This window comes from Gouania willdenowi, chromosome 21 (assembly GCF_900634775.1).
Source record: "Gouania willdenowi chromosome 21, fGouWil2.1, whole genome shotgun sequence".
Classification (NCBI taxonomy): domain Eukaryota; kingdom Metazoa; phylum Chordata; class Actinopteri; order Blenniiformes; family Gobiesocidae; genus Gouania; species Gouania willdenowi.
Genome location: NC_041064.1, coordinates 6,618,626 through 6,643,350, shown reverse-complemented (window position 1 = coordinate 6,643,350; position 24,725 = coordinate 6,618,626). Strand labels below are relative to the sequence as shown.

At 37.4% G+C, this 24,725-nt stretch overlaps 1 protein-coding gene across 1 annotated transcript in view; it reads right to left on the bottom strand.

Moving 5' to 3' along the window:
* The window catches only part of asic4a (acid-sensing (proton-gated) ion channel family member 4a), a 141,458-nt gene extending 119,545 nt beyond the window's left edge, over positions 1-21,913 (bottom strand). Inside the window, exon 1 of the mRNA XM_028436086.1 lies at positions 21,139-21,913. Within this exon, the coding sequence (XP_028291887.1) occupies positions 21,139-21,714 (576 nt within the window). The 5' untranslated portion in view covers positions 21,715-21,913. The remainder of the gene's footprint in view (positions 1-21,138) is intronic.
* Between the last annotated feature and the right edge of the window lie 2,812 nt (positions 21,914-24,725).

Below are 24,725 nucleotides of genomic sequence, written 5' to 3'. Positions count from 1 at the left end.
ATGATCCTAATTTGTACATTCTTACTGTGATTTATTTTGTTTACCTCCAACAAAATCTACTTAAGTGACTTCCCAAAACATTTCTGGTAGTTTCACTGCCTGAAAGTTGTGGATGTTTATTTTGGGTCTCACACAATATTTAATGTCTGGCGGATTGAGGTAATACAGTATTATGGGGAACCAGGAGTCAAGCCAATTACTAAAACACAAAAAATCACAGTAAGAATGAAATAAAAACACTTTTTAAGCAACTTCACATCCCAGAATGCAATTTGCGCAAAACTTTTCCGATGCTGTCAACCAGAGAGGTAAAATGGAGATTAAATCAAACTTTCGAGCGACAACTTCAACCTTTTCCATTGTTTTTCAAGCAAATAATCTTCAATTTATTGATATAAAATTATCATCCTGAGCAGCTTTAACCAACTTGACCAAAACTAATGGAGTTTCTATGATACAGATGCAGGCGTAAAATATCACCCTTGCCTTTCCATACAACCTTTTTTTCATTTACTGATTTAATATGAATCTTTTTTCATTTACATTTGAAAATAAACTTGTTTGCATTCTGTGGACACCGTCAGTGGGTAAAAGATTACATTCCTCTCACCACAAACGAATGTCTCCCAGTGTAACACCAACGTTAGGATTTATAGGTGCACTGCAGAGTGTCTTTAAGGTAATGCACAAACAGCATAAAAGTTATGTTACCAGATTAAAAAAACCATGAGCTGCTGGGTTGTTATTATGAGGGGAAAAAAAAAAAAACACACACCAATGGCTCCAAGCGTCCGCGACGCTTGGCGAGCATATGTCTCGTAAATAACAGCGTTTTATGTGGTCTAAGTAAAAACTAGGACAGTTGGCTATTAATGGTCAAGGGAGCGCTCTCCCGGGGGCCACAGCGTTAATCGGAGCAATAGGTCTCCTTCCTGCTGGATCAATGTCAGCACAAATTTCAGATTGCTTTCCTGATGCGCGCCAACTTATCTGTGATTCAGCTTTAATAGGATATTGAACGGAGGCAGCATTTAGGGAGCAGAGCTGTATTTCACCGTATTGACAATCAAATGCGCACAACTTTCTCATTAGCATGCATTAGGAAAAACGGCGAATTAATCCTGACAACACTGTTAGGGAACATCACCACAGTTACATGGTTGTTCGAGCAAATCTGTACGACTATAGGAAATAATGAGAGGAGAAAACACAACAAATGTAGGAAAATACAGTTTGAAGGACTTCACATTTATCCTAAAGCTAGTTTAGACATTGTTGCCTGGACAAAATCCAAAAGGCTCTAAAAAGGAAAGTTAAGGGCTTTGAAATAAAGGCTTTTAAATCTAATTTAACACAGATCAACGACAAATGGCATTGGGTTTTTCTAGTCATTGATTACTTTTTCAGATTTCTGAGGTCAGCCAAATTAAATCAGGCCAGAAAAAAACACTAAAACAATACAAAAATATTCATTTTTTTTTTTTACAGTCGATTCACTTGATATTTGTCATTATAAACTAGCGGTGCAATCTATTGTTTTGGGATAAAAACAATAAGACAGATTGGCTGAATAGATTAATATGAAGCTACAGATTATTATGTTGATATAGACAAAAACAAAAATGAGTGACACTATTTTCCAAAACAAAACAAATGTCACAATATGTTTCAGAGAGTTATGTGAAGCAGTAGAAATAGGTTTGTGTTAAATGTTGTATATAAAAGAAAGAACGTGTGTATATATTTATTCTTTTTTTTTTTTTTTTTGCATTATTTATACTACATGGAGCGGAATGTGCAGACAAGGTGAAAAAATCAAAAAAGGAAACAGTGTTTAGGTGTCAAGGAATTACAATACTACCTTCAAAAACATCCGTGCACGGTAACAATTATGTCCCTAATTTATGATAAAAACTTGGTTTTCATCATGAAACAATAGTTAGAGCACATGAATCTAACATGAAAAAGATGTATAGTAACAAAGCAAATATATTTAAGTACTTTTTGATGATCTGTACTTGATTTTTTTTTTTTTCTTTCTTTCTTTCTTTTATTTTAACTCTACGACATTTAAAAGTTAAAAAAAATATACTTTTTCTTCTTTACTTTAATTTTTGCCACTTTGTTACGAATTAAAATATGAATATAATTGATTTGGAATGGGTTTTCCAGGGACCCTGAACGCATCGCGGGAAAACGTTAACGCTGCTACAATTGGCTTTATCTGAGTAATTCCACCAGTTTCTGAAAGAGTTGTTCTTTACAGCCAGTATATTTTATATTATTCACATGTGATGAAAACATTAAAATGCCTCTTCGTTATGATGAGAAGAAAGACTAAAGTCCAAGATGGATAGAATAACACAAAAATACTGGTGGATTTAATTTAAAATAACAGCAACAAAAATACTTTTCATGAGATTCATTCAGTACAATTAATGTGAGCTGTTTTAAGACTTTTACTCAAGTTATTTTTATTAGGAGACTTTCACTTTTACCAAAGTCATTTTCAGTTATTAATGAGGATCACTTTCTTCCATCACATCATTTTGGCACGTTGCCACTATTTCAGCGTTTGACCAATTTTGAAAATTAAGATATCAAAACGTGTCCAAAAAAATGTATAGTACTTTTGTGATTTGTAACTTTTATAATATTTTTTAATTACAAATTTTTTTATGAAAAAGAATTCTCTATTAATTTTGATTTGGAATTTTAGCGTTTTAAGATTTAACAGCTTCAACTTTCAACTTCAGCTGTTTGATGGCTAATGCTAAGCTAATGATAATATAATACTAGCTAATGCAAGTGCTAGGTTCATGCTAGGCTAATCTGAGTTTAATTTTAGGGTAATGCTCATGCTTCTGCTAGCTAATGCTAATGTTAATGCTATGGTTAATGCTAGCTAAAACTAGGTTATTAGTAATGCTAGGCTAATGCTATGGTTAATGCTAGCTAAAACTAGGTTAATAGTAATGCTAGGCTAAAGCTAATGCTATGGTTAATGCTAGCTAAAACTAGGTTAATAGTATTGCTAGGCTAAAGCTAATGCTAATGTTAATGCTATGGTTAATGCTAGCTAAAACTAGGTTAATAGTAATGCTAGGCTAATGCTAATGTTAATTCTATGGTTAATGCTAGCTAAAACTAGGTTAATCGTAATGCTAGGCTAAAGCTAATGCTATGGTTAATGTTAGATAAAACTAGGTTAATAGTAATGCTAGGCTAATGCTAATGCAGTGTTCAATGACGCGGGTCAGTACCTGCATCCTCACTTGCATTTTTTTCAGGAAATGCAAATATTGTAGTTATATTTGTACTTTTACTTGTTATTTTTTCATGTACTTTACACACCTCTGGCTGCATAAGAAATCAACAAATTAGTTCAACCTCCAAAGATCAATAAAGACTCTCATGACATTTAAAGATATTGTTTGGATTTTCACTAAATAAAGCAGTGAGAGTTGTTGGAAAGAAAATCAAGCTTTAGTGTCACTGTCATGCTTTGCCTCCATGTTTCCATCATGCAATGCTCTGCTGACAAAATGAGTAGTCGCGTTTCAAACTAGGCGTGTTAAAGCGCATGACATTTTGCAACACCTGAAGGTCAAGTATTTTGTCAACATGGACGGAGCTGGATGACAAAGCTGCCAACACGAGGTGAAAGATTTAGTGTCCACGCTTTCCCCAAACAAAACGTGCACACGCGTCACAGAGAAAAGGAAAAAAAAAAAAAAGAGAGAGAGAAAAGGATATAGCAGTGGTTCATGACCCCATCTTTATGTTTTTTTATACAGGATTAGTGCACAAAGTGACAAGATAAGACAGCTCAGATATATATTGTTCTACTGCATTTCATATCAACTAAATTACATTTGAGAAAGTCAAAGTCTAGAACAGTGATTCTCAACTGTTGGGTAGGGAGCCAAAAGCTGGACTAGTCTTTTATTTTGAAAGAAACTTTTCTTTTGACAGGCATGCTGTAAAACGCATGTTACACAGGAAAATACATAGATTTATGTTTTAAAAAAAATGAAATGTGTTTTCAACAGATATTAAAAAAATAATATTAATTTGGTTGATTTAACAAAAAAAAGTGGTGTAGAATACTTTTGTTTGAAATTGTATATGGTAAAGAATAATAATTTTATACATATATATATATATATATACTGTAGATATATACTTAGAGATAGGAAGAGAAGCTCAGTTATTCGGGAGGGGCTCAAAGTAGAGTCGCTGCTCCTCCGCATCGAGAAGAGCCAGATGAGGTGGCTCGGGCACCTAATTAGGATGCCCCCTGAACGCCTCCCTAGTGAGGCGTTCAGGGCACGTCCCTCCGGAAGGAGGCCCCGGGGAAGACCCAGGACACGCTGGAGAGACTATGTCTCTCGGCTGGCCTGGGAGTGTCTCGGGGTCCCCCCGGAAGAGGTGGAGGAAGTGGCCGGGGAGAGGGAAGTCTGGGCCTCCCTACTGAGGATGCTGCCCCCGCGACCCGGAAACGGCTAAGCGGGAGAAGATGGATGGATGGATGGATGGATATAATTTTAATAAATATTATTTAATCAATTACTAGACATTTCAGGCAACTCCATTTTATTCCAAGTGACACCACATGGGGCCACAAACCCAAGGTTGAAAAACACTTTCATAAGAAGTGTAGTCATTTAAGGCCACTTTCATCTCATAATTCTGACTATCTACACCTTTATTAGCACTTTTATGACCCACAAAGTCTGCCTTTAATGGCTTTCATTATGTTCATTCAAATACCAATTAATTGAACAATTAAAAACCAGCAGAGCGTAAATATATTTAAAAGTATTAATTTCAATCATGCTAAAAATAAGCTCTAAATAAAAAAATTGGGGTCGTCCTTTCATTGGAGCAGTCGTTAGACAATGGGTTGAGTGACAGCCGATGGTTGTTTGCTTTGATGAGCATCATCACCTCTTTGTTTTATTATTTTGAAAGTCGTTAAACGAGGACTTCCTGCAGCAGTGATAGCCTCTCTTCTTGTCACCGTGTGACGCTAACACGAGCTTGTGCAGCTACAACAAGACGCTGTCAACTTTCTCATGTCCCGACGAATCCAAACAGACGGACGTGGAGTTTGTTAAACGACACACTGTGTAACAGTGAAGCAATGATGGCGGTTTAGCCTGATTTTACGCACAGATCTTAACACAAAGCTGTGTTGATGCATGAAGCCAACTATTTTGATTACAGAGGGAATTCATCTGAAGTAAAACAAAAAAAAAAAAAATCACTTATGAATATTAAATCATTAAGATCCTGGTCCAAGTAGAAAATATACCTGTTAGTTAATAATGCAGAGATCAGGACTCCCTGAAACTGTCAAAGCTATCAGTTTTACCTCAAATTTCTCTTTACAGCCTTTGGAAATCAATAAACTATGAAAAATGTAAACATATATCCTACATATTCCAGACGGCTTTTTGAATACTCAATTGAAGTTGAATTATTCTCCATTTATTAACAAAATCAGAGACAGTAGGCGTATAGAAATTACTGTTACGTGCACGCTTTCTGCTCTAATAGCTTTAACCTTTGATATTTAAGAATTGAGAAGATTTTCAACCTTGCACAGTTCTTTTGTTGAACAACTGGAGGACAGATGATAAAGAGTTGTACTAATTCTCAGTATGGTTTATTCTAGTTATAGTTGTATATAGTTTCAGAGCCTGCAAAAGAGAAAATAGTTCGTAGACATTGAAAAACATAGAAATAAAATAAATAACTTACAGAATAAAGAACCTAGTATGTGACAATTTGATTCTTTGCTAATTGCAACAATGTTAAGCTAGCAATGTAGCAGCACATAACCACTGCTCACTTTTAGGGTGAAGGCTGGCTTTCTATAACTTCTCTAGGATTTGTTTCCTCTGAAAGTCTACTGAATTTGGAGCAGATCAAAGAAGCCAATTCTGCTTTAATTAAGAATGACCACTGATGTAAAGCATGAAATAGTGTCAAAATGATATAAAGATTAAAAAGTCCACTAGGGTACTGTGGAACTTGGCTGCTGTGGGACATTGCATTCTCACTGGGAAACGCGACACAGGCTGTGTTTGAAATGTTACACTCCGTACTATACACTACAAACTCAATGAGTATATACTGTATACTATAAGTATAATTGGGATAGTGAACCTTACCACTAAAGTATACTTCTAAGTTTCCCAAGATGCATTTCGAACCTACAACGACAAAAACCTGAAGCACACTGAGGCTAAATTTATCCGTTGATTCTCCACCTTTGAAAGTTTTTAACGCATCTAAAGCAAGAAAGTGACCAAGTAGAATATCAACATGTGGTCATTTGATTCACAAAACTCACGGAAATGCAATTTGTGACAACATTTCGGAGACCCTCCATTGTGCTGCTAGGGGTGGGTACCTCTGGGTACCTCACGATACGATACGCAATACAAAGGTCATGATAACGATTATCTCACGGTATGACGATACTGCGGGTATCGATATATTGGTCAGAAATCAATCTACAATTATCTGACATAACAAGAAAAAAAGATTAAGTGAAAAAATACAATTTTTATTTTACATCTCTGAAAGACAATAAATTGAAAAAGTGTCCTATGAACAGTGACACTATTTTAGTGCAACATTTCTGTAAATAAGTGTCAACATACCAATGTAAATGAATAATTATCTCCAATAGTGCTTTATGTAAACAAAAAAGAGGGTATTTCTTACCAGCGACACCATTATAGTGCAATATTACAGTAAACAATATATTGGTTCCTTCAACAAACAGTGACAAAAGTTATGTGAAGACCTACTTGCAAATTATAGTGAAAAAGCAGAAAACGTTTTGAAAAACCTTTGAAACTTTGAATCGAGTGTGTGGAAAAATATCGCGATATATCGTCACACTACTGACAAAACCTCCGGTTAACTTCAAAACAAGAGCCCTTTTTTACAAAAACTAATGGAAGACAAGAAGAGATGCTTTTATTTTGAAAAGATGTTTGATTTTCAGCTCAAAGCCGGTCCCAGGACGACTTTATATTCCGCTCACAATGCATCATGGGGCAGTTGAGTTTGACTAGTGTGCCCACCATGCATAGGGTTATTTCCCCATAAAGTACAGTGTACATCCGGGTATTTCTTGCATCTATAATCTTTTCATACTATCTAATGTGAATGCACTACATACTCATTTTGACGACAGACTTAGTATGAGTAGTACGTTAGTTTGATATTTACAACACAGCCTCCGTCATAAAAAGATAATTATCATGATTTCCGTGCGTTCCATCACGACTTCTTCTTTCTTTCCTGCGACTTTCAAACTCATGTTTTGATTGGAAGTTGTTTTGTGCAATTACATCTTATGAGAGCATTTTATTTTAGGGTTTGGGTTCTGGTTAAGGTGATGAATCCCATTTACAAAGATCAGTTAGCAATTCATTCCCAGCAGCTTCACAAAAAATATGATAAAATCATGTTGCCACATGTAAAAAATGACGATGCATGCGACAGCAGATCATAACAATTATAACTGAAACAAAAAATCTGTCCCAACACTAGAACAGAACATTGTCTGCAGTTACTCATCTACTACTGCTCCTTAAACCCTGATGCATCCAAACCAAAGCCACGTGCACTCACTGTCTGTCACAATGGAGCTGATCTCGCACAGCAAAAGCAAAAGGCCACTGTGCTAGAAAATGTGACTCCAGTTGGAAAGCATTAACTTGAATTATTCAGTATATTCTCCCTCCGTGTATTGTTCCAAAAGCACAGCGCACATTAGGAAGTAATATACATTATAAGGTGCAACATGTACGACCATGTGGAGGGAAAAGAATCCTTCGGGGTGAGCATTTGTTTACATCTCCCAAAGGGGAAGCTATAGGCCACACATGATCATACACTACTACAGCCATGTAGATTTAGAGTAAATATCACACCCGTCATGACACCTTTGTGTTTGTAGAAGCCTTTCAACCTGCTTTGCATGAACAGAAAGAGCAACATATACAGGAGGGGGAGGGAGGAGAACAAACCAAGCATGTTCCGATGCATGTTAGAGCAGTGTTTGTGTGTGTGTGTGTGTGTGACAAATTCCAAACAGCATCAGAGGTCAAAGCCAAGCGTGTGTGACATTGGACATAATTCAGGATAAGGGCCAGGACTCAGGAGTCCAGCCAAGCAGACAGATGAGGTCCTTGTGTTTAGACGGTGCCGCTGCTAAGCATTCAGCGTGACATTTGTGCTGTGCTGGATTTCAATGGGAAGCACACTGACATTTTAATCCCAATCACACTGGGCATGATCTGAAATCTATTTGGGATATCAGCCACGTATGGTGTGAAAACACACGGAACAAGTTTTTCTGGGGAATTTTCCACAAAGCCTCACAGTTTTGTACCCACACCAGCTTTACTTTTGGATTAATTGATTGCATTGAGGTGTGCAAACTTAAATCATAAATTCCAAACAAGTACACATTTAATCTCCTTAATTTATTATGCAGTGTTGATTTGGGATGTGATTTGAAAGGTTCCTCTACTTTTTTCTCTGTTTTTGTCTCATGCTGTGTTGTTTTTGTTCATTAATCAAATGTGTCATTTACATTAGCAGCATGTTTTCTACATGAATCCACACTACGGCGAAATGCAGTAGTCACACAGTTGAATTCTTCTTTTTTTATAAACAACTACAAAGATAGGCTGAAAAAGCATGTTTAGTGTGAATTAGTTTAGAGTGAAAGTCATTTTGAATGAAAGGAAAAATAATCAGATTACTTCACCTGTGAGGGAAGCACTTTTTAAACCAGTGACCAATTGTATGTGTGGAGTTAGACTGTGGAACGGCTTAAGGCTCAAACATACTCGGGCAAACACCCGCAAAAAGGAGTCCGCGTGGAGTCCGCCAGGCTAATTAAATGCAAAGCTCAGTTTTACGACTGCGAGGACTTCTTTGCGTAGTTGGTGTCACACAAAACCCTGCTCAGCATCGTATTGACCCGCATTAAATGTAACACACAGGTATTTTACCCGCCTGGTGAAACACAGCAGGAGAGACGTACACGAGCTTAGAGGAGAGACTGGCAAATGTAGCGACACCTTTAAAATACGTGCCAGGAGTACAAGGGCTACAGAGAACTGCAAAGAATCATGGGACATGTAGGATTTTAATGGAAACTACTACGTGGCAGTGCGCCCAAGTATGTTATACACATATTTTAACAAATGACAAATATTACCAATAACAATTACACATTAAAAAGCATGAATACAAAATCTGTTCAAAGGGTTTTATGGGTGAAAATCAATTGTATGGACACTGGAAGTGTATTTCTCTATATAAGTTTTGATTTGATAGTTGAATGTGATTCTGATTCATTAGTTTATTAATTATTTGTAGACAACATTAATGAGACCTCTGATTTTAACCTCCTGAAAATGAAACCACGTGTAGGAAGGGGTTAGTGTTAATATCATGCATTTACATCCTATATCCTTATAAACTGGTGGTTGAATGTGTCGCAAAGTCAAAAACTATACTGTAAGGGTTTTTAATTTGACCTACTTTATATGTACCCTGGTGCTTTTTTGAGTAGTTTGACAGTTTACAAAAAATTTTTTAGACTTAACAGTTGCATGCCAAGATGTTTCCATTTTCCTTTCCGTGCATGCAGGTATTTCTCACACGCGCACACACACACACGCACGCGCACACGCGCACACACGCACACACGCTCACACACACACACACAGTAATTAAACCTTAAGAGCTGGGGAACGGGGACGCACCAACCCATTATGTGGCCAGCCTAAAAGCAAGCTTGGTTAATTTTTCAGAGGACTTTGCACTAACGTATTCAAGTCTTTGAGATATGACAAAATAAAAGCTCACACGGACCACAAAGATGACACAAGTATACGTTGTTATTTGTGTTGTGCTGTGATTGCTGTTGATCACTTACTTTAAAGTGAGGAGAGAGAAAGGCTTTTTCTTTTTTTATTTAACATATGTTAATAAAATGTGAGTCTACAAAATTATTTTTCTTTTTTTAAATCATTTCGATAGATTTAATGATAATTTTTTTCAGCTTCACATAGATTCTGATCATTATAATTCTGTTAAAAGCTTTAATTATAACCAGCACTGTGGCTTCCATTATGATCTTTTTTATTAGATTTCAGTGCAAGTAGGAACCTTTCAACTAATAATAAAGTAAATACTTGACTTGGTGTCAAACATTTTTAAATATATTATTCAAAAAGAAGAGAAAAATAATCTTGCTCAAGAAAACATCAAAGCGATCTGCAGATGCCTCTGACGCAGACTGGCAGTTGTCAGTCGAAACATATCAGGATATCACAGTGGATTTCCTGAGGAACCGTTGTCTGAATTAATGAAACCTTAATATTGTATTCAAAAAGAATCTTGCTGGAATTATTATGCGGAAGTCAAGGAAACTTCAAAGGTAACATCAAAGTGATCAGGAGACACCTCTGACGAAGACTGGCAATTGGAGATCGAACTGGACTTCCTGAGGAACAATTGTCTGAATAAATGAAACCTTAACATATTATTCAGAAAGACAAAAATAATCTTTCTGGAAATATTACAAGGAGTCAAGGAAACTTCAAAGGAAACATCAAAGCAATGAGCAGAGGCCTCTGACGAAGACTGGCAGTTGGATATCAAAGTGTATTTCCTGAGGAACAGTTGTCTGAATAAATTAACCCTTAACATATAATATTTTTAAACCTTATGAAATGCATCAGTTTCAGAAATGGACAAATATGTTTGTATATATATACACACATATGTATATAATGCGGTTACACAAACATAACCTAATGATGTAGTTTTTTGGGAGTCGTCTTTGATCAGATCAAGTCTAAAGATTCTAACGAGACTTTTTCATAAGGACGAACACAAATAATGCTCATGCACTCGTTGATATACATCGTACTGTGTGGCTTTCACTTTGCAGAAAAGCAAGCTGTGAATCATTCATTATTGCTTCATCATTTTTCAGCCCTTTGGGCTAAAGTCAGCCAGCCGTGTATTGATCGATTGTGATCCGGACATACGCTAAAATAAACAGATATCTTGTTATAAAGATCAAATTCTTTGCCAACTGTCTTTGCTGGGATTAACAAATGCAGCTGAGACTGGGCCATGAACACAAGCACAAGATAATTAGTCACACCAGGCTTGGAGAGGGGAAGGGCAGGGAAGCAATCTGACTGAAGGATGTATTGATCCTCCAGTGAGGGGAGGGGCTACTAGTCACCAGTCATGATCAATCTCACAAAGCAACTCTCTTAATCTGGGTTGAGACCTGAGAGTGTTTGTATTGGGAAGTATTCAATCCACACACGTAGGCTACCACACACTCCAAATGCGCGCGCATGCGCGCGTGTGTGTGTGTGTGCAGAGGTGTAAAGAGTACAGATATATCCTACTTAAGTAGAAGTACTGTTTATTGAGTGAAAGTGGCCCCCTAGTGGCCAAAAACTTTTCATTAGAGTTTTCCCAAATTAAATCGAAAAAACTACATTATACATAATATACACATATTTTAAGTACTATAAACTGACTGTACAAAATATATATCAATTCAGTTGTTATACCTCAGGTGTGTAGTATAAGTTTTCAGTGAAATGGTCCCAAACTTTTGAGGCTTTAGGTTGGTTCTTCTTCTGTTGCACAATTCTTCATCACAAATGGTGAAGCGACACTGCTCCCAGCAGTTTGTTTATGGTACTGCAGGATAAATGAAGCAGAAAGCTGCCGCCGACTTGATTTTATCATGAATTTACAACCTTAATCTATAAATGAGGATTTTTAATGACACGGTCAGCCTCACAGAGCTAAATAAAAAAATTAAAAAAAAAGAAATTAGAAATGCTTTCTTGTAAATAGAATGTTACATTTTACATTTTTTACTGCAGTTTTACTGTTTTGAATTAAATGCTGGGATTCATTGGATTTTTGAATGTCTTAGGAAGATTTTGAGACCACGTTTGATGAAATATATGGATTCAAAATAATTGACTGTTTGCTACGATGGTTGTGTCTTAGAATGGTTTATATGGTTAAAAACACAAGATTCTAAGCTTTCAAATGGTATATGATACTTGTGATATGCTGCTGTATTTCAGAAGCATTTAATCCCTTAATTGCGTGAATGAGTGAGAAGATGCATTTTGACCCGTATTCAGGACGGTGGACGTTACGATGCATGAACGCATATTTTTGTCTCAAGACGGTCTATGTATTTCATTTTGTTTTTTTCTTTTGCACCCCGGTAAGAATCTCAAACTCCACCTATGATGTGAGTACTTGTAATCTATTACTTTCACCTCTCTCTGTGTGTGTGTGTGTGTGTGTGTGTGTGTGTGTGTGTTTGTGAAGCCACTTGAACACCAGCAGCAGCAGCAGCAGCATCCTGGTGTATGACTTGTCAGAAGGAGACAAATGTCTACGTGAGTAAAAAGACTCCCAGAGGTTAGAGGAAGGGTGGGTTTACCAGAGCAACAACATTGGAAGCCTTTATGGTGGCGCTGAAATCCGTCCCTGAGCTGCAGATTCTCCTCGTCAAACTGAGGAGGAGAGCTTTTAAAACTGGCTCAGCGTGCCACGGAGAAAGTAAATCTTCCAAATATAAACTGTATGCATATGGGGTTTTTATCCACTGGCTGCTCACAGGTGGGTTTTATCTGATTAGACAACGGCGATGCATATCAGAGGGAGAGCAGTCGACCAGTCACTCTGTAAATCACCCACCGCTGATACTGGGGGGTTGAGGGACATTAGGGCTGTTCATGCTCTGCTGTTCACACACATTGTTCTTGTCACATTTTTATGCAAAAGCAGTAAATTGATTATTTGTGTTGGAATGGCGCAGCGGCAGATTAGCAGTGAGCGCCGGGTGTGTGGATCAGATATCAGACAGCATGTTAGGCTGATGGGACTCCCACAGCAGGGACGGGGATTGCTAATTGACAGGCTGTTGGAGATGAAGCCGGTTGAGATAGCAAGTCAATTTCACACTCACACAAACTCGCGCTTCACCAGGGGAAAAAGCGCACAGCACACCCTCCCCGACCACCAGAAAGGACAGTGGCACGAGTGAGTGTGTGTGTGTGGGTCCACTGTTAAGGGAAGTGCAGACTTCAGACCCACTGGGATGTTAAATGTCACTCGCAGGCATATGGACACGACGGTCAGGGCAAGGGAATGTTTCCCTGCTGATGTTTCTCTTGTTTTCTCGACCGTATACAAGTTACAGAAGCTCTCGTCCAATTACGTTTCAGCTTTAAAGTGAACCTATAGGGTCAATGATCAATGATTGTAGTTTACACCGATCGGAGAACCAGCAACAAAAAATTTAATCACATTAATAGTGTTGTCAAAAATCACCTGTGTCAAACTCAAGGCCCGGGGGCAAAATCTGGCCTTTCAGAGCATCTGATTTGGCCCACAAGAGGAAGTGAAAATGAAACACGAAACATTGTGTAAATTACCAAATATTTTAGTTGTAAATTGTTGTTAAAATAACTCAAATTATACCATAAAATCAATTTTAAAAAATGGTCAAAAATGAATAAATCAAAGGACATTTTATTGTCTGTCACAAACTGCTTTGATATTGTTGGTACCTTCCATACTTTATGTATAATCTATAACTGGAAGTGCAAACTTGGGCACATTATTGTTGAAATTGTTCATTTTCCCACCAAAAACCTGCGGTCCAATTGTGATCGAATATGCACAACAGTATCATCAAATTAAACTTTCAGCACAACCAAAAGAGTTGACTGCTTCCACTGTCCAACCCTAACTCCCCCTCTCCCATTCCTTTCCCCCTTTCCCAGGTGTAACACTGCCCTCTCTTTTTATATCTACCCGCTAATAAAGTTTAAAAAAGATTGCACTGCGCACAAGTATGATTAGAATAATTAAAATTATGAGCGTTCCCACTGAAGTATACTTACAAGTTTCCCAAGATGCATTTTGAACCAACAACGACAAAAACCTGAAGCACACTGAGGCTAAATATCTCTGTTAATTCTCCACCTTTGAAAGTTCTGAAAACATTTTTAAGCGAGAAAGTGACCAAATAGAAACTCAACATGTGTTAACTTCAAAACAAGAGCTCTATTTACAAAATGTTAAAAACTGGTTTTAGACAAGAAGAGATGCTTTTGTTTTGAAAAGGGGATGTTTGATTTTTTTTGCTTGAAGCTGGTCCCAGGATGATTTTACATTCCGCTCGCAATGCATCATGGGGGGGTTGAGTATGACTAGTGTGCCAACCACGCATACTTAAAAAATTTCCCTATGTAGTGTACTGTACAGTATATCCAGGTATTTCTCAAGTACTCAATCTTTTCCAACTATCTAATGTGACCACACTACATACTCATACTTAGGAGAGATCGAGACAAGACTTTGGCTGTGTTCCAAATCTCTTGCTGTCACTCACTTGTAGGCTTCAACGTGTGCCAAAAAAATGTCGTCTTCTGCTGAGGATTGACATCAACAGCTATGAGGCAGGATGTTTGTAAACTTAACTCGGGCAGTCGTGCATCAAACTTCTAAAAGGAACATGTGGGTGAACTTCAGCTGCTGGTAAGTGAGCTACACAATGGAAAGTGAAAAAAAGAGTCAAATTCAGCATTTGCAGGTGAGGCACGTCGTAATGTTTGTCTTTTATTTTTATTTTTTGTAACTGAATGTAATGGATGTTTCAGAAGAAACATTTTGGATATTCAGTTGATCTGACCCCACACCCTTTCAGACTAAAAAATGCACATAAATATGGGGCACTGATTGTAAAGTTGTGCATGCTAAAATTTTTTTTTAATATTTAGCATTAAACCATGTTTAAAAAACATCTTATGAATGTGTTCATGTTACCTTTGACTAGATTTACAGCAATACTTGTGAAATTTGTGATTTTTTTTCCTCATAAAAATATAATGTCAATGGTATTGGTTTTGTCTGTGACATTTCGATTTAACATTCAGATTTAACAATTTCATTTACTATTTAGATTTTTATTAAACATTTCAATTTAACATTTAGATTCAGATTTAACATTCAGATTTCACATTTAACGTTTATATTTAAGATTTAGATTCTGATTTAACATTTAACTTTTTGATTTACATTTAACATTCAGATTTCACATTTAGATTTAACATTTAACGTTTAGATTTAAGATTTTGATTTAACATTTAGATTCAACATTTAACATATACCATTTAGATTTAACATTTACCATTTAGATTTAACATTTAGGATTTACATTTAACATTTAGATTCAACATTTAACATTTAGATTCAACATTTAACATTTAGATTTAACAATTAGACATAATATTTAATATTTAGATTTAAAATTTAACATTTAAATTGAACATTGACTTTTTTGCGCAAAAAATATTGCTGTAAATCTGGTCAAAAGTAACTTAAAAAAATTCACATGTTTTTTAAATGTGGTTTTTTTGCTAAATGTTGCGAAAAGTTGCTGTTTATTTTAGCATGTGCAAATTTACACTCGACGCCCCATATATAATCTGTAATATCAATTAAAATGTTTTTTTAATTTGAAATCAGTCTGGACATTGTTCTTGTCTTGTGGCCCATTTCATCATAGTCGTCGCCTGTGCATTGCTTTTCCAAACTCAAGTTGTGAGTGTGTCGATTTCATGGCTCATTACCATAAAGACTTCAGTTTGCTCTTCCTATTTACACACTAATTATGCATTTCCTTTGCTCATCATTTTTCTCCTTCCTCATGACCCACAGAAGAGTTGTGTGTTTACACAGATGAGCCCACAACAATGTCGGCTGTTTTCCTGCCCATTCTGCTCCCGTATTGATTTACATTAATGTGGTTCAGGATTTTTATTTTTTTCCCCCCACATTGAAGAACAAAATGAGGGGGCAAAGCAAGGGTGACCAGCACACGGGGCTTTACATCATTAAAAGATTCAATTATCATAAAACACAAGAGAGGCCTGGGCTCGCTAAATGACAGATTGCATGTGAAGAGCTCTTCAACGTTGTCCCCGTTTACCCAGGTTTTTATAGATCACCTCACACGCCACCCTATAGCTGTTTAGTTCTCTGCATGAATATATGCAGAAGGGATCCGTCCTTGCTGAGAGCGAAATCTGATAACGCAGCAGCAAACACAGCTGAGAGTCAGAGCAAACCAATTCAGAGTTCAGTCTAAAAAAAAAGAAAGAAAAAAGCCAAAGGGCTCGCTGCTCATCACAGCACACAATAGACCAACAATTACTCAGAGCAAGACTGTGAGAAAAATATCAATCTATCAGATTTTTGAATCAGCTTTATCTTCCGTGATTAATCCGAGTCAATAATGTAATCCTTAATTAGAAAAAAAAAACGACCTTATTATCTACATCAAACAATAATACAGGTCGTCAATATATTGGTACAAGGAAAACACAGTGCTCTGATATTTAATTGTGTTTTTTCTGCTGCCGGGAATCAGGAACGCCAAATATTTGTGTTTTGGCCTTAAGGCTTATATTTAATCAACATTATTTTCCATCAGAAATTGCCCATTTGCATATTTTTTCTTGAACTAAGAAAGCTCTCAATGTGAGACAAACATCAGTTTTGGGACAAACTTATAAAATAATGTTACCAATGATATATCGTACAGAGTTGGTGATGTTTTCACCAGTGTTTGTCTATTAGCAGGATAACGTCTAAAGTACTGGATTTTCATAATTTCATTTAATCAATATATTGATATCTCATTTGGTAATTAACTATGTTAGCAAAATTAAAAAAAATGGCAAAATAAAATTCAAAGGTTCACGAAATAAAATCAAGTAAAAAAGTTTCAAAAAAGTGTTTACAAGATGGCGTAAAACATGGATGCTCCATCGGCTCGTAAGTCAGTTGTATGTAATGATGCACCGAGAAAACCTCCCAGCTGAAATACATTGTCTAAATACGAGCCTAAGTGTCGGTTGAGCAGCCGTATTTCAACACATCTGAGCCCTAAAGCCTCTCCTAAGCAGAGATTGAGACAGATCACAGTGGAAAGAGTGAAATATTCACTCTCAGGTGCTGCTCAAAGCTACATAACAGTTACAGTGGACACCATTGTGACGATGATTAGGAAATTAAAAGCTACGTGCTCCAAACACAAGCGATATTTGAGTCACACAGGCCAAAACATTGATGCAGTACTGAAAGAGGAGCTAATAAATGGAAAATTCAAAGCATAAAGGCCCTACAACAAAAGCTTTAGAAACTTTTACGTTGCTACAATCTTGTTTTTCAATGGGATTTTTTTTTTCATTTTTGATATTGTATCGTGTGTATTTTGTATCGTGAACCCTATATGGTTTTTCATATCATATCTGGAGTTGACTATTTCATTACACCCCTATAATTGACTAATCTTTACTAAATGTGACCCAGTTATGCTGGGTTGGTTCCTCAATTATTCCACCAGGTTTAATCTTGATCGGATGCAGATCTTGCATTTCATCGCAATTTTTTTTAAATGGGAAGGTGCCCACACTTTTGGACCTACTGTATTGTTATTAATGGGGATATAAATGTCTTTAAAGTGTGAATGATCATGGTACCATGAGCAGGTCACTGATCAGGATAACTGCAGATATCTGACAGAGGAGATTTGGTGCTGTGTGAAGGTTTGCGCTCTGAGTGCTCTTGGTTTAATATGACATGCTATTGGAGAAGCCCCAGAAATCCACAAATGTCCATTATTTCTTTCGTAATGTCATTTCCATAAGAACTACAGATCCATGCAGCCAATCGTAATAATAATTTTAAAAAAAACAGAAGCCATTCTGACCCTGAAGGAAAGTCCAATCAGAGGAAGAATAACAGCTCCGTGTTCAAGTCCACGATGAGTGCATGCGTGTGTTTCATGTGATTAATTGTACATCACCTGCTATAATGACTTTCCTGTGGGAATAAATGGTGTGTGATTTGTAGTTCTTAAACATTCACGCAGAAAGGAAGGAGCGTGTGTGTTCTAGCACGCTGCTGGTCTCAGGCTGCCTACCACAGCTCTAAGTCACTCCTTTCTCTGCATTCCCCACTTGTGTTTCCCACCAGGACTCAGAGTAAGTGATTTGTCATGCGTGGAGCAGCAAGTAGCCTGTAACAAATGTAACTGACAGCCGCCTGAAAATGCAGATCACATAGTCGACAGAGAGGAAACAGAAGCTTCGGCGACTTTGAGCAGGATCCTAATGTGCAATGAAGTCAGCCTGTGTCCGAGGATGTTTCATCCACTGACACAGGACCGACATTTCCTGGATGTCAGAATTATTGTAGTCAGCGAGGAGTGAGTGATCAAGTGTCACATGGCATTGCTGTCAAAAAAATGCTACCTGCATGTTGGGTTAAGACATTCAGGATTGTTCTTCTGTTTTTCAGCTCTGATGAGGAGGTTTGCTCTCATCTGAACCTTTTTCATCTCAGTTTATTTTACAGCTGCTATCTTTAACATTTTTTTCATTAGGTAAAATCATAGTCTTTTCTTCATAGATCAATGAATCCAACATTATTTACTCCAAAAAAAAAAGAAAAAAGTCTAAACTTGCTGCTTAAAAGTAGTTTTTGTATCAGATTGTTGACATTTTTATGCATTGCATTATGGGTAGTGGAGTCCCATGGACGGATACAAGTGTTTCGTATTTTTTACTTTGTTACTCTGATTTCTCCTGTTTGTTCTCGACACTATTGTTGTTGTAGTTTATCAAATTAGAATTAAGTAAAAACACTTCCATGCACATGTCTCCGCAACCTCACATCCCACAATGCAATGCGTTAAAATTTCAACAAACAGAGCATTTACAGTGAAGATAGACATTTAAAAGCAGCTATTTCAACTTGTTTTCAAGCAGATAATCTTTGATTTATGATCACTGAGGCCTATACTATGATTTTATCAAAATTATAGTGTATTCCTCTTAGATCAATGAATCGAACATCATTTACTCCAAAAAGGAAATAAAAAAATAAAAAATTGAGGTTTAAAAATCTACGTTTGTTGACATTTTCGCGCATTGCATTGTGGGATGCTGAGTCCCGTAGACAGATGCATAGAAGTGTTTTTACTTCATTCTTTCCTTGATTTCTCCTGTTCCTTCTTGACACAATTTTGTTGTAGTTTGTTCCCTGTGATATTAGAATAAAGTAAAAACACTTCCATGCATGCTACATCCCACAATGCAATGCTTGACAATTACAACAAGCGAAGCATTTACGGTGGAGATTAAAAAAACTAATTTTAAAAGCGTCAATTTCAACCTTTTACATCTTTTTTCTGAGCAGATGATCTATGCACGCCCCCCCTGGTGGGGAATGGAGGTAGGACAGGTGGGGTGCGACAAACAGGAGGAAATTTTAATTGTATGCCAATCTTCTTAAAAGCCTTTCTTCACAGACAATAAAGATCATTAACACTAAACCAAATGCGTACACGCGAAGAAAGAGCATAACATCATTAGCATTAGATGTGCGACCGGGAACAAAATGTAACTTTATTAAGTGCAAAAATAATAATTTAAGTTGGCATGTATTTCACATGGAGCGGGACAATAAACAAACTTTCAAGAGCTGACTTAAAACATTAGTTTCTTTTTTTGTTTTCTCAAGCTTTTTGGCCCAGATTGCAAACAAAGTTCTGTTATTTCCTCTATTTTTACATTTGTTTTTTATGCAGAAGATTAGTTTAATATAGTGTTTTTTTATTTATTATGAAATATGATGTTACTTGTTCCAGAATTATTTTGGGGATCAATGGTCAATGGGCGCAGGTGGGGCTTGATAGTTCATCTTTGTTCAAAGTGGGGAACACACAAAAAAGTTTTAGAACCACTGGATTCATTGATAAATGAGGCCTATACTATGATTTTATTTATTTTGTGATTTTTTATTAACAAAATCATCAGGCGTAGCAGCTTTAAGTCAACATATAGTCGTCTGCTTGGCTGACTTAGAAAATTGAATTTCTCCGATGACATTAAATGAATCAAACGAGAAGCACCAAAATGTCATAGGCTAATTTGCTACATCACTCGTCACATAGTGGCATCTTTGTGATAAGAAGGAATGCTATAGGGTCGCTGAAAGGTTAGCATATCAATGGACAACAAACCCTATTAAGACTTGGCACCTGCACTTTATCAGCACTACAACCAATTGAACGCTGCAAATCCTGCAGGAGAAGACGAGGAAATCCATCTCCTGCAAGGACAGTGGCTTTAATAAATCGTGCACATAACGCATGCACAAACTCTCCCTCTGCCACCTGATCATTCCTCTGACTCTCTCTCCACACACACACACACACACACACACACACACACACACACACACACACACACACACACACACACACACACACACACACACACACACACACACACACACACACACACACACACACACACACACACACACACACACACACACACAGAAATTGTTTCATTCCTTTTAGTCAATCTGGCTAATGCAAAAATCATGTATGTCTGTCTTTAAATATTTAATCCTAACAGCACGAAGACTGAAATACAGCGTAGAAGAAGCATAACTCCTCCCCTTCAAAAGGTACATGAGTGATGAGGGGAGAGAGAGAGAGAGAGAGAGAGAGAGAGAGAGAGAGAGAGAGAGAGAGAGAGAGAGAGTGGCTGCTCTGCAATAAAAAGAGAGGGAGGAAAGAGAGAAAAAGGACAGAGAGGCACACCTCAGCTCCTTTTCTTGCCCTCCTCTCTGAGCGACTGAAGCTGGAGGTGGTATTAAAACTGTGGTTCCCTTTGAAAAGTGAAACATAAAACTGACCTGTGTTTGATGTCAAAAGAAACAGGCTTAAATCCTTTTCTCATAAAAGACTTTGAAATGACAGAAGCATCTACTTAATTTACTTTCACTGGTAGTTTTGTATGAACAAAAGACACAAGGTGACAAAGTGGTTTTTAATGTTAAGATAAACTTGTTTCCAAAGGATTAAAAAACTTTTGATGAATGCCAAAGAAAAAGGGCTGAGTCATATTTAGAAGGATGAGTCAGGCACTTTGGGAAAACTTCCCTACTCACCACAGAGAAGTCGTCGGCTGAGCAGTTCTGTCCGCTGAAGTTGCAGCTCATGAGCATCTCGTCCAACTGATGGCCCGTCCTGTTGAAGATGTCCTGCATGTCGGGAGCCGGATACATCAAGTCGTGGGGTTTGTGTCCGTCCCTGTTTTTCGGGGGCAGCCCCGTCAAGTTAGCCAGGTGGTAGATGTCAGCGTCGGTGAGGGCAGAGAACCGAAAGCGGTTGATGTTGCAGATGGTCACGGCCGGAAACACCATCTCGGGGGTCGCCTCTTCATTGAGGGCAGTGACATGAGGATGCTCCAGGTAAGAGATGGCACACTTAGCCGTATGATACAGAAAGAGTGCCAAAGAAGTTAAAAAGGCAAGAGCCCAAAGAGTCTGCCGGATGCCCAGACGGCCAGAGACGAAGATGTGGTTAATTCCATGTAAAGAGCTGGAGTTGGCGAACCCGGCCAAGTCCTTGGCTGGAGGTGCACAGCTCTCCTCGATCAGGCTCTCCTTGTCTCCATCCTGCTGGTTTTTCTGCTTCTCATCCTCCTCTGCAAATTTGATTTTGCAAACAAATTCGATAGGCATGGGGGCAGCCAGGTCTGCGTTTTGGTTTTTGAGTTTCTTGATGACAGCTATCAGTCCCTGGATCACTTCCCTCCTACTTCCTTTGGCTTTCGTCCGCTGCGCAGGAAGCAACTGGGGGAAAAGAGAGGAGAAAAAGAAGAGAGGAGAGAGTTTGTTGGTGCTGCTGCTCTCGCTGCTGCCTGAGCTGTGACTGATAGTGATGCTGCTACTGCCGCCACGGCTCCTTGTGACTACAGCGCTGCTGCTGCTGCCATGCGGCTACTGCTCCGATCGCTCGTCTCGCCTCTTGATCAGCACCCACAGTCTTGCTTATCAGCGTTAATACAGCTGTCAAAAAACTATTAAGAAAGAAAAAAAACAGGCTTGCAATGCACAGCCTCAGAACAGAAACTCTAGTTTTTTTTTTTTTTTCAACCAGGCTAAAATAGGAACTATGCACTTAATAAATCATGAGTAGGTAACATTGTGATTCTTTCCTCTTCACTGGCGCGCGTTGCAACTTCCCGTGGTTTTTTTTTTACCGTGGTTCCTTCTTCCCTTTCCGCTTCAAGCCTCTTCACTTCTTCACTCTTTAAAAAGTTGGAGTCAAAGGTTAGCCACGGCTCACATCTGTGCCCAGGGACAAAAATTCAGCCCTGGCATTTTGTGGCAAGTCAGTGATGCTCATCATGTGGCTCTCTGTGTCTTCATTTTTTAAATCTTTATTATTCCCCCGGAAAAACTTAAGAGGGAATCTTTGAACCCCTTTTTACCCGTTTCCATGATACAACTTCTTTTGTCCCATTTTTGCCCCTTTTCAAAAAAACTTTAGCTCCTTTTGCCAATAAATATCCCTTTGTTCCTTATGTTTTGTCAATTTTTGCAAGTTCTTTTTGACAACCAATTTTAGTCATTTCTGAATTTTTTTTTACCACTTTTTATCTAAATAAGCTAACTTTAGCCCAATAAGCCAACTTGTTTGATTTTTCCCCAACATTTTGCCTCTTTTTGTTCCACATTTGTGCACTTTATTATTGTTTGCCACATGTTTCCCATTTAAGCTACCCGTTGCCATTACTGTATATACCACCTGGTTTCTCTTTATTTGCCCATTTTTGGCCACACTTGACTGCTTTTGCCCAATTTTAGTCACTTTACACTCTTTTCTTGCCACATTTTTGGCTACCTATTACCTTGGAACCCTTTTTACTTGTTTCCATTTCACAACTTCCTTTGTCCCATTTTTGCCCCTTTTCAAAAACTTTGGATACTTTTCTTCTTTGACACTTTTATCCAATTTTTGTCCTTTCTTAAATATATTTAACCAATGAATACCACGTTTAATTTTCCAACATTTTATGTCTTTTTGATCCACATTTTTGCCCTTTTTCACCATTGTTTGCCACATTTTGCCCATTCTAGCTACCATTTGCCATTATATATGACCTGGGTTCTCTTTATTTGCTTATTTTTTGGCCCATTTTAGTTACTTTACACTCTTTTCTTGCCATGTTTTTGTCACTTTTGGACCATTTTTGGCCACTTGTTACTATGTCTAAGTCCATTTAATCAAAAAAACTACTTTTGAATCCCTTTTTTCCCATTTCCATTTTGCCCCTTTTCAAAAACACTTAGACTTTAACGACCTTTGGCCAATAAATATCCCTTTTTTGTCCATTTTTGCAAGTTCTTGCAATTTTTGGGTTTTCTTTCATTGTTTTGGCCACTTTTCATCCAAATAGGCTAACTTCTGCCCAATAAATACCTCCTTTTTCACCATTGTTTTCCACATTTTGCCTATTCAAGCTACCCTTTGCCATTACATACCACCTGGTTTCTATTTCTTTGCCCATCTTAGTCACTTGACACTCTTTTCTTGCCACGTTTTTGCCACTTTTGGACAATTTTGAACCACCGATTACCATGTCTGCCTCCATTCACTCGTTCAAAAAAATAATACCGGAAACTGCCAGTCTACCCCTGCCTATGGTATAATTGTAACGGTGAGTTGGGAGAGGTCATTGCATTCTAATGCCTCCCTGAACAACATCTCTATAGAATGCTTAACTGAAACAACTAGTACAGTGCCCGTCGGAAGAATGTATTCATATAGTGGGAGCTTAAGTAGAGTTGTCAGTTATGGGCATAAAAATAACTGTAGCAATATAACGGGGTATATTTGCGGGTGCAAAGTAAAATAGCATGTGCAATTTCCCTGGTTTAATTCTATGGGACGTGCGCAAGATAAATGTCTGTTTTTTACTGTAATGTATGTTTATTGGAGTCATTATGCGTGTTTTTGTATGTTTTTTGGTGTAGTTTTGTGCATTTCTGTTGTCATTTTGTGTATAAATATTTAGTTTTGTGTATTTTGAGTCATTTTCATATTTTTGTTGTCGTTTGGTGTATTTTTCTGTAATGTATGTTTTTTGGAGTCATGTGTGTTCTTGGAGCCTTTTTGTATATCTTTATGTATTTCTGTTGTCGTTTTGTGCGCTTTTTGTAAAAATTTTGTCTAGTTTTTTGTTTTATTTTACTCATTCGGGGAAGTACAGCATAGCCATGCATGCTGATGAATAGTTGACTTAACTGGTGTATCATAGTTGTGTATGAAGTAAAGATTGACAATGGCTTGATATATTTGCAAATGTTTTCAGGTTTTAGTGACAATATTAAATAAACCCCTTTATAACATGACAGAGTACAGAGTATGTACACCTCTTTGTACATCCAACCTTCAAACACATACTCATTTGACCATAAATGAAACCTCTACTTAAGCTCCCACATAATTGCATACTTCCGATGGGCACTGTACTAGTAGTAATTGCAATCACAAAATAATATAATACCATGAAAACAATAATAATAATAAACAATATCAAATAATGATAAAGTAATGATAATATAGCAATGCTAATAATACAATGAGAACATCAGTAACTAGGAATGTAACGATTGATCGTACATATCATATCGCAGTAGTTTTTTAAAACAGCAGAGGGTGCTATGTATTTATCCTTTTCTTGTCC